We start from the raw sequence: 9,886 nt of genomic DNA, 5'->3' as shown, positions 1-9,886 counted from the left end.
GAATTCTCCTAGACATGCTATTATCTTGCATTGTAGCTTCTTCTTAAGCAATCGTAAGAGAACCCAGTGTAAAGAGGAATTCGTTTTAGGATTCAACCCGAATGAAACTTTCTTGGGTAGAGCTGGGAAGTGAAAATGGTGAGTTGCCTTGCTTTTGTAGAGACCGTTGAAATTTTGCTGAAATATACAACTCTCCCACTGCAACCAGGAAACACTTGTGCCAGTAGCATGAAGCTAATAAACTCTAATTATCTTCACCTTTTTCTTAAATTAAAATGTGAGTACTAAGATGAGATATTTTCATATTCACTGATATAATGTCTGCTCAATGGAATAGGCACAGAGTATAGGTTTATTGTATGAACAGATAATACTGAATTGAAACAAATAATAAATTATATTGACCCATCTGAGACAACACAGACACCTTCAAAGTTAATCCTTTCTTCCTTACATATTGGTGACCTCTGGCCCAAATCATCAATGAAGCATCCCTTTAACAGAGATTTCACTGAGGGAAGAAGTAAAAGATTAAAAATGCCATACCCAGGCCATAGATAGAGACAGGAAAAGATTATGTAGGATGCTGACACATAATCTTACATAAAAAGTCTGTAATCACACCAAATATAATTTTCATAAGCTTGTCTTCAGATTCATTTCTCAATTTCAAGAAAATACTTTTACAATTTCTCCTTCCTCAAAGCCTAGCACATGCTATGAGAATGTGAAATCTGACCTTATTTACATTTGAAGAAAGCAAAAAATGAACTTGGAAGCTATACTTTGAACATTTGCAAACTTTCCAGGGTTAGTCTCTTTTCCTTGTTTTCTATTATGTATATATCATGTATGTATGTGTATACATATTAATGCACAAATAAGGTAATGTGTGTGTGTGTGTGTGTGTGTGTGTAGTGAAATTGAAATGAAAGGCTGTTTCTTAGATCCCTGGAATCCTGAATAAGTACCTTGGCTTAAATATATGATATAGTCACTTGGATTTCAGCAAATTAATCTATTTTAAAGGTTAAAAATAAACCCTGTGATACTAGAAATTCTTATTTGTTTGTCCCACACTAACTGTATAAAACTATCTTGTGTAACTATTGGTTCTTGACTGGTAAATGGAATTACTTTAGTACCTTATGTATTGGCTTGTTTTTGAAATGAAATATGCTATAAGGTGTATTTGGTATTAAATTAAAAATTTTATTTTGATGATGGTAATTTTCATGAACAGAGACAATAAAGAACCCAATGCACCAAACTGAACCTCGCCCGGATGTCCAGTTGTTTCAGCATTATTTGTAGAGAAGACTATGTTTTCTCTATTGAATGACCTTGATACTGCTTTTTTTGGTTTGTTTTTACTATTTTTTAAATTATTTTTATTAACATATAATGTATTATTTGCCCCAGGGGTACAGGTCTTTGAATCATCAGGCTTACACATTTCACAGCACTCACCATAGCACATACTCTCCCCAATGGATATTGTTTTTGAGAAACAATTCACCTCATAGGTAGACATTAATTTCTTAACTCTATATTCCATAGGATTTATCAGTGATATGGCAATATGAGTCACTTCATGACTGTAGTTTTCTTAAAATAAAAGATGGGCAGGAAATTGAGGTAATTGATTTTACTACTAAATCAATTAGTACTAAATCAATTTACTACTAAAATTGTGGATTGCCAGATTGGTGTATGCTTCATAATGAGTACATATGATTTATTTTTTTGAGAAAAAATTTGAATGATGATCCTTTAAAGATGATTTATTAACCTCTCCCCCAAAGCCCTACAAAATTCTGGGAAAAAAAAGTTAAACGTATAGGTATTGATCTATTTGTGAAAGTATTTCCTTGTTTCACAATAAAGTGGAAAAAATTTGCTTATCTATTCTACAGGCCGAAGAAAGGTCAGGACAGTCTTTCAAAGTATGTTCAACATGGACTGAAATTTGGAATATGACATGCCACATCGGGAACAAAATCAGGATATGTGCTGAAAATATTGTTATAGGAGTTGGCATAATAAAATTGATACCCCAGTTATTTTGAGAAGATACTATTCCCATCAATAATGTATAGTTTAAGGGTGAAAGGGACTCAGGATACTAGATTGGAAGACAACAAAATTTAAATAAAATCCGTAGCAGAGAAGAAGAGGAGGGGAAAAGATGATAAGCTAGTTTAAACTATTCCTTGGTGACTCAAGACTGAGCTAATGATTAGATAACATGTGCCAATATGACCTGTGAATCAATTCTATTCAATATGAATCAGTACCATTGTATCTGTCTCCTTCACAGATAAGATTCTACAAAGAACATCTAAGGTCCTCTGCCCTTTTATCTCTATCTCTTCTTCTCTCTGAAATACATTGTGAATGCCTCCTCCTTGATCCTTTCTAAATTTGCCAGCATCTGTATTACCTCAATCTCTCTTAAGTTAACAGCATAAGAGAAAGTCTAGAAACCAGGCAAATCATGTCAAGGAGAAAGGCACCATGTGCATAAGTAGTTCTTGAATTCATCATTTGTTCTAATGATAAAAGACTTTTGAATTCTTCTCCCTATATTTCTAAAAACTTAAAAACATATATGTCTTCTTTTTACTTGCATCAAGAGCGGATGACATGATTCCTCCGCATCTATGAGGCATAAAATATCTGCATTCTGAGAGAAGAGTGGTAGAAAAGAGGAAAAAAGGTATAAAAGGGAGGAATGAGAGAAATATCACCAGATGGTCTGTAACTGGTTCAGGGTTCTGCATTTCTAAATAAATTTTATTTAGATTCAATTAGCCAACTTATCACACATCATAAGTCAGGTGTAGGATTCAATAATTTATCAGTTGTGTATAACAAGCAGTGCTCATCACATCACGTGTCCTCCTCAATGCCCAGCACTGGACTACTCCACCCTACTCCCCTCTATCAACCCTCAGTTTATTTCCTATGATTAAGAGTCTCTTTTGGCTTTTTCCCTTTCTGATGACTTCCCATTCAGTTTTCCCTCCTTTCCCCTATGATTGTCTCTGCTGTTTCTTATATTCCACATAGAGTGAAACCATATGATACTTGTCTTTCTCTGATTGAGTTATTTTGCTCATCACAATACCCTCCAGTTCTATCTACATCGATAGAGGGAACACACCCCAATGTCATAAAAGCCATCTATGAAAATCCTACAGCAAACATCATTCTCAGTGGACAAAAACTGAGATCTTTTCCCCTAAAGCCAGGAACAGGACAAGGTTGCCAACTCTCACCACTATTCTTCAACATAGTTCTAGAAACCTTGCCTCAGCAATCAGACAATTGAAAGAAATAAAAAAAAAATCAAACTGGTAAAGAAGTCTAACACTCACTCTTCTCAGATGACAGGATACGTTATGTGAAAAACCCAAAAGACTCCACCCCCAAACTGCTAGAACTCATACAGGAATTCAACAGCATGGCAGGATATGAAATCAATGCACAGAAATCAGTTTCATTTTATACACTAACAATGAGACAGAAGAAAGAGAAATGAAGGAATTAACCCCATTTACAATTGCACCCAAATCATAAGATACCAAGGAATAAACCTAACCAAAGGGGTAAAGGATCTATACTCTAAAAACTACAGAATAATTGTGAAAGAAATTGAGGAAGACAAAGAAATGGAAAAATAATCCTTGCTCATGATTTAGAAGGATAAATATTGTTAAAATGCTATCTAAAGCAATCTACAGATTACCCCTACAGTTACCCCTATCAAAATACTATCCACATTTTTAACAGTGCTGGAACAAATACTTCTAAAATTCGTATAGCAGGATTTGGAAATATACATCATAACTGGTCATTCAGAGAATATTACTAAATTTACAAAAATAGCTTCAATAAAATAAAAAAATCTGAGGATGAGACTGTAGGAGAATGAGAGTAAATATGTGAGAAAGAGCTATTGTGGATACAGACTTTTCGTTCCAGTAGTGCATTAGTGAACAAAGGGTCCTAAGTATATTTATAGAATTCATGGCATAGGAACATGCCCACATCTAAGTGTTCTTTAGAAGTTCTTCCAAATGAGGATGGTAGAAAAAGAACTGAACTCATAAAAATACAACTTCTGTGTATTAATTTCTCTACATTTACCCTGTGAGGGAAATGAAGAGAGAAGAGCAGTGAGATTCTGCAGGTTATAGAAATGAATTCAGAGACACCAGCTGTGGATGGACCCAAAGGTCATTATTCTGAGCTGCTGAGAGCCTCCTGGACTGGCCTAGTGGTGAGGTAATCTCTCAGGTCATATACAAACCTCCTCCTTCTCCACATTCTCTGGGGAATATTTTAGTTAGTAGTCAGCAGCTTTCTACAATTCAAGGTCAATAAATTCATGCTGCTGCCTCAGCATGATACAGACCTTGCTGTGAGTTTTGTTGGAGGATGAATCCACCAACATGACCTCAGAAAGCCTTACAGAATAGGATCAAATTTGTTTTGCAGGGATAGAGAACAGCAGGAAATGTTATCACGGAGATGTTCTTATATTGGATATGGCCCAAGCAGCAAATATCCGACCTTTTCTACCTGTCTTCCCACCATCTGTACCTATCAGGTAATGCTCCCATGGCAGCTCCTTTCTCCTGAATAAGTCAGACAATGGGATTGTTAACTAAAGGATTCCTATTCAGTAGATGGTTAGGGCATCATGAGCTTGCTGACATAAAACAGCAGTTTTGGAGAGTCTAGGAAAGAATGACATAAGCGAACATTTTTTATTTTTATTTTTTAAAGGACAGCAAATATTTTTCTATTGTACAACTTGAGAATATCATGATTATGCAGTTTTTCAAAGCAATGATCTTTATCAGAGAAGAACTCTCGTATAGGGACTAAAAGCCCAAGTTTTTTGAAAATTCAGTCATCAGTAAATTGTGGTGATCAAATTATCATTATTTGCTCCACAGCCATCTCTTGAATCATTTCTGGTATCCCAAGGTCTGCCCTCTGTCTTCTTTCTACTTCTAGGTTGGAGTTCCTTTTAAAGAACCTATCTTTTCACCCTTTTATTTTCTATTTATTTTTGGCGCTTGAGCTCCAAAATGATCAAAGTATTCACGTGATGTGTGTATTATTGAGAATAAATAGGCCTAAATGTACCCATCTTTTGCTATCGGTAAATCAAAAATCATTAAACCCTAGAAACTAACCTCTATTCTCGCTACATTACCCATTTATCTATGTCCTTTAGTAAGCAAGAATGAGTTCCCTTGCCTCTACATTGTTGCTCAGGATTTCCTTGCCTCCTGGATATTTCTTGCCTCTGGTTATTCTGAAATGGGTATTACAGAATTTCTGTTGTTTTACGTACACAACTCATTTTAGTGAATTCCATGTTAGTAATAGAGACTAAATATAATAGAGTTTTATTAGTAATGTAAAAAATAGCATGAAACATTAGGAGAAGGATGGGAAAAATGAAGGGGGGGGCGGAACTGGAGGAAGAGAAAAACCGTAGGAGACCATGGACTCTAAGAAACAAACAGGCTTTTAGTGGTGAGGGTGTAGGACAAAGGGTTAGCCTGGTGATGGGTATTAAGGAGGGCACAAATTGCACGGAGCACTGGGTGTTATACACAAACAGTGAATCATGGAACACTACATCGAAAATTAATGATGTACTGTATGGTGACTAACATAACATAACATAATAGAAAAAAAGCTACATTTACTCGAACATCGAATAATGTATGGAATTGTTGAATCAGTGTATTGGACAACTGAAACTAATACAACACTATGCCTATTATATTGGAATTTTAAAAAATTGAAAAAAGTTATCACTATGCCTGGTATATTGGAATTAAAAACATAAATTGAAAAAATGTTATCTCTAAAAAAATAATATGGAACTTTGATCCAGATTGTAAAAATTACATGGATTTGAATATTTTCTCAAGCTCTACCTCACATTCTTTTGGAAGAACATCCATTCATACATAGATATATAATGTATAGACAGATATAGATACCTAAGTATATTATGCTCTTGGGTGGAGTTGTTTCTATCTCTCTTCTCTTTCATATGAGTCCTTGATAACAATATACTGGATAGAGTTTGACTATTTGCTGGTACAGACTAACAGTTGCTGACTCAGAGACAGTGGGGAAAATAATAGAGTCCTAAGGATTACCTGCAATTTGGGATAAGAAGAGATTTATGAAAATCTGATTAATGTATAATTTGCATACAAAATGAACAAACATCATTATTTTGTCCACAGGTCCAGAAGGACATGTAGAAAGGTCAGCAGTTGATTTCCTTATTCAGATGATCTGGTGATTCTAATGCATTTGACCGGCCATACACCCAATCTCTTCTTGTGGACTAGTGCTTGGAGATGTCCTCCTTCAAAACAGTGATGTGCATCAAAGGGTCAGTCTTTTTTCCATTAACAATATAGATGAAATGGATGATATGACCTTAGACTTCGGCCAGAATCAGAGAGACTCGCTATGATGATCTTCAATAAAAATGGAGTAGAGAGGAAGAGTACCACTGACTGAAATACTTCTTTCATTTGGTTCTGGAGACCCAAAGTCATTATGTCCATCTCCAACATTACAGTCTTCATGCCTTCTGTGTTGATCCTAATAGGGATCCCAGGCCTAGAGTCTGTGCAGTGCTGGATCGGGATTCCTTTCTGTGTTATGTATCTCTTTGCTTTGATTGGAAATTCTGCGCTTCTGCTCATCATCATTTCAGAGCGTAGCCTCCATGAACCCATGTATCTTTTCCTAGGCATGCTAGGAGTCACAGATATTGTACTTGGCACAAGCATTGTGCCCAAGATGCTTGGCATTTTCTGGCTACATATACCAGAGATTTATTTTGATTCCTGCTTGCTTCAAATGGGGTTCATCCACACATTTCAGTGCATCGAGTCAGGCATCCTCCTGGCCATGGCTCTGGACCGTTATGTGGCCATCTGTTATCCACTAAGATATACTGCTATCTTCACCCACCAGCTGGTCACCCAAATAGGGGCCATAGTAACACTTAGGGCTGCCATTCTAGCAACCCCATCTTTAGTACTGATTAAATGTCGGTTTCAGTTTTACCACACAACCATCATCTCCCATTCCTACTGTGAACATATGGCCATTGTGAAGCTGGCTGCAGAAAATGTGAGGGTCAACAAAATCTATGGCCTGTTTGTGGCATTTGCTGTTGCAGGATTTGACATGATATTCATCACTTTGTCCTACATACAGATCTTTTTCACAGTTTTTCGTTTGCCCCAGAAGGAGGCTCGGTGGAAAGCATTCAATACCTGCATCGCCCACATCTGTGTCTTCCTCCAATTCTACCTCCTTGCCTTCTTCTCCTTCTTCACACATAGGTTTGGTGCTCATATTCCCCCTTACATCCATATCCTCTTTTCTAGTCTCTACTTGCTGGTCCCCCCTTTTCTCAATCCACTTGTCTATGGTGCCAAGACCAAGCAGATCCGCATTCACATAGTAAAGATATTGTGTTCATAAAATCCACTCTTGTATCATGTACAGCCTTCTCCTTTATGCAATCATAATGATCTCTCAAAACTAAATAAAACAACAAAAATGGATGCTAATTGTGATGCTTGCATTTTCTATTTAATTCTCTTGTGAAATTTTCCTTCATTTTAAATGGTTGTCACATCATAGCCCATGACACCTATTAGTCATGGGATTTAGAACGTACTGGTTAATGAGAATGAGAAATGTAGGAAGAGCCAAATAGCGAACATATGTTATTTCCTTTTTTCTTAATTTTTAGTGCCTGATTAAACTTTCTCATTTAATTATCCTTCTCCAGAAGGATTAACAAATATGTGTCTCTCAATGAATTTAAATGCACCCAAGATTCATTGGTTAGATTGTCCAGGTACTCACTGATAACAAGTTATTGATTCTATTGTTTCTGGATCATCCTAATTATCTTTAAAAATGAGAGGAAGTTTTTTTTTATTTTTATGCAAACAAATTAAATAAAAAACCCTGACTATATGTATGATGAGACATTGTCTTTAATTTTCAACATTTCTTGTGCCATTTAGGACATTAAGACATAAAAAATCACGAGAAATCCAATGTTCCATGTTATAGATCACTACTTTTTCTGTACCCTCACCAATTTCTTATTCACTCATCAAGTATTATAAAAAGAACTACAGTATTATAAATGCTATAGTAAAGAACAGAGACATAATGGGAAATTTGAGAGAGTCTTTACACTTTTTGAGTTTATAGAAATTACGGTTTTATATTTCTGGGAGAAAGAGAAAGAGAGAGAGAGAGAGAGAGAAGGACAGAGAAGCAGTAGAGGTACCAATGGAATGTGGTTTAGCAAAGAGTGAGGCAGTGAAATTCAACTCAGTGCAGCAGTCTGTAGTCATTTTTATTATCTTTATTTTTTCCTTTTAATTAGGGAGACTGATTCTTTTTTTATTTTTTTAATATAACTTCTGTTATATTTATGTTAGTTTCAGGTGTGCAATGTAGTGATTCAACACCTTCATGCATCAACCTGTACTCATCAGATGTATACTCCTTACTCCTCATCGCCAGGTTCTTCTTCATCTTTTTCTTTTTAAATAAAGATTTTATTTATTTATTTATTTATTTATTTGAGAGAGAGCACAGGAGCAGAATGACAGGCAGAGGGGCAGTGGAATGATAGGGAGAGAATCTCAAGTAGAGTCCACTGGCACAGAGCCAATGTGGTTCTCCGTCTCAGTACTTTAAGATCATGACTTGAGCTGAAACCAAGAGTCTAAGACTTAACCAACTGAATCACCTGGGTGCCCTTCCCCTTTGTTCTTTTGTTTTGTTTCTTAATGAGTAGAATCATTTGTCATTTTTCTTTCTCTTTAGGGAGTCTGACTCTTAATGAAGGACAAATGAATCACTAGATAGTAATGACATATCAGGCTAGGTAGATGATGTTAGAGATGAGGTATAGAATCAAAAAACTATATAGTAGTCTTTTCTCTGTTGTGAATGAAGCACGGGCAATTGGAAGAACTAACTGACTTCTTATAGCCTCTTCCTATGAGGAGGATAGAATTGGAAATTAACATGTATGAATTCAAAATTTCTTTGGTAATAACACTTCTGTTAAACATGTAAAGATGGGGGCACTTGGGTGGCTCAGTCATTAAGTGGCTGCCTTAGGCTCAGGTCATGATCCCAGGGTCCTGGGATCGAGTCCTACATGAAGCTCCTTGCTCAGCGGGAAGCCTGCTTCTCCCTCTCCTTCTCCCCCTGCTTGTGTTCCCTTTCTTGCTGTCTCTCTCTCTAATTAATTAATTAATTAATTTAAAAAAAACATGTAAAGATGATCATGGACATAAACTTCCATGAATAAATCTTAATTCTACATGTAACTATAAGTCCATTTCATATCCACCAGTTTTCTAGATCTCTTTCTGAAGACCTTACTGGTTTAATACAGCAGTATATATATTTTTTATTGCTGACCAAGCTGTTCTTCTCCACGGGTGAAGATGAGAGAACAAGAGCAGTAAGGAAGAGGGAGATTCTGGTGGCCACATTGAGGGCATACAAATACCTCGGAGAATAAGAGGAGCCTAGCGGTGTGTGTTCCAGTCCTGCATTTCCTAGAAGGATCCTGCTGAATTAGATCATCTTGACCTCTTCTGTAATTTTCAAAGAACAATTTAAAATATATGTAACACTTCAAGTATTTATCCTCAAGACTTTAGCTCCTTATTTTAGTATCATTAAAGAGAGATTTACTTCCCATTTCTGCCTTTCTGCTTAGTCTTAATCTTTCATTCAGTGTTTGACATGTAATTATATCTGATTTTTACCTTAAGTGTCT

The 9,886-nt window shown here is 36.1% G+C and overlaps 1 protein-coding gene across 1 annotated transcript; it reads left to right on the top strand.

Annotated features, from left to right (window-relative positions):
• Positions 1–6,606: 6,606 nt before the first annotated feature.
• Positions 6,607–7,545, top strand: LOC116865357 (olfactory receptor 52A1-like). Its single transcript, XM_032853627.1, has one exon. The coding sequence runs from the start codon at positions 6,607–6,609 to the stop codon at positions 7,543–7,545; it is 939 nt and encodes a 312-aa protein (XP_032709518.1).
• Positions 7,546–9,886: the final 2,341 nt, after the last annotated feature.

Source organism: Lontra canadensis, unplaced genomic scaffold (assembly GCF_010015895.1).
Source record: "Lontra canadensis isolate GAN:19392208 unplaced genomic scaffold, GSC_riverotter_1.0 scaffold7, whole genome shotgun sequence".
In the NCBI taxonomy this organism is placed as follows: Eukaryota; Metazoa; Chordata; class Mammalia; order Carnivora; family Mustelidae; genus Lontra; species Lontra canadensis.
This window is presented reverse-complemented; position numbering and strand designations above follow the sequence as displayed.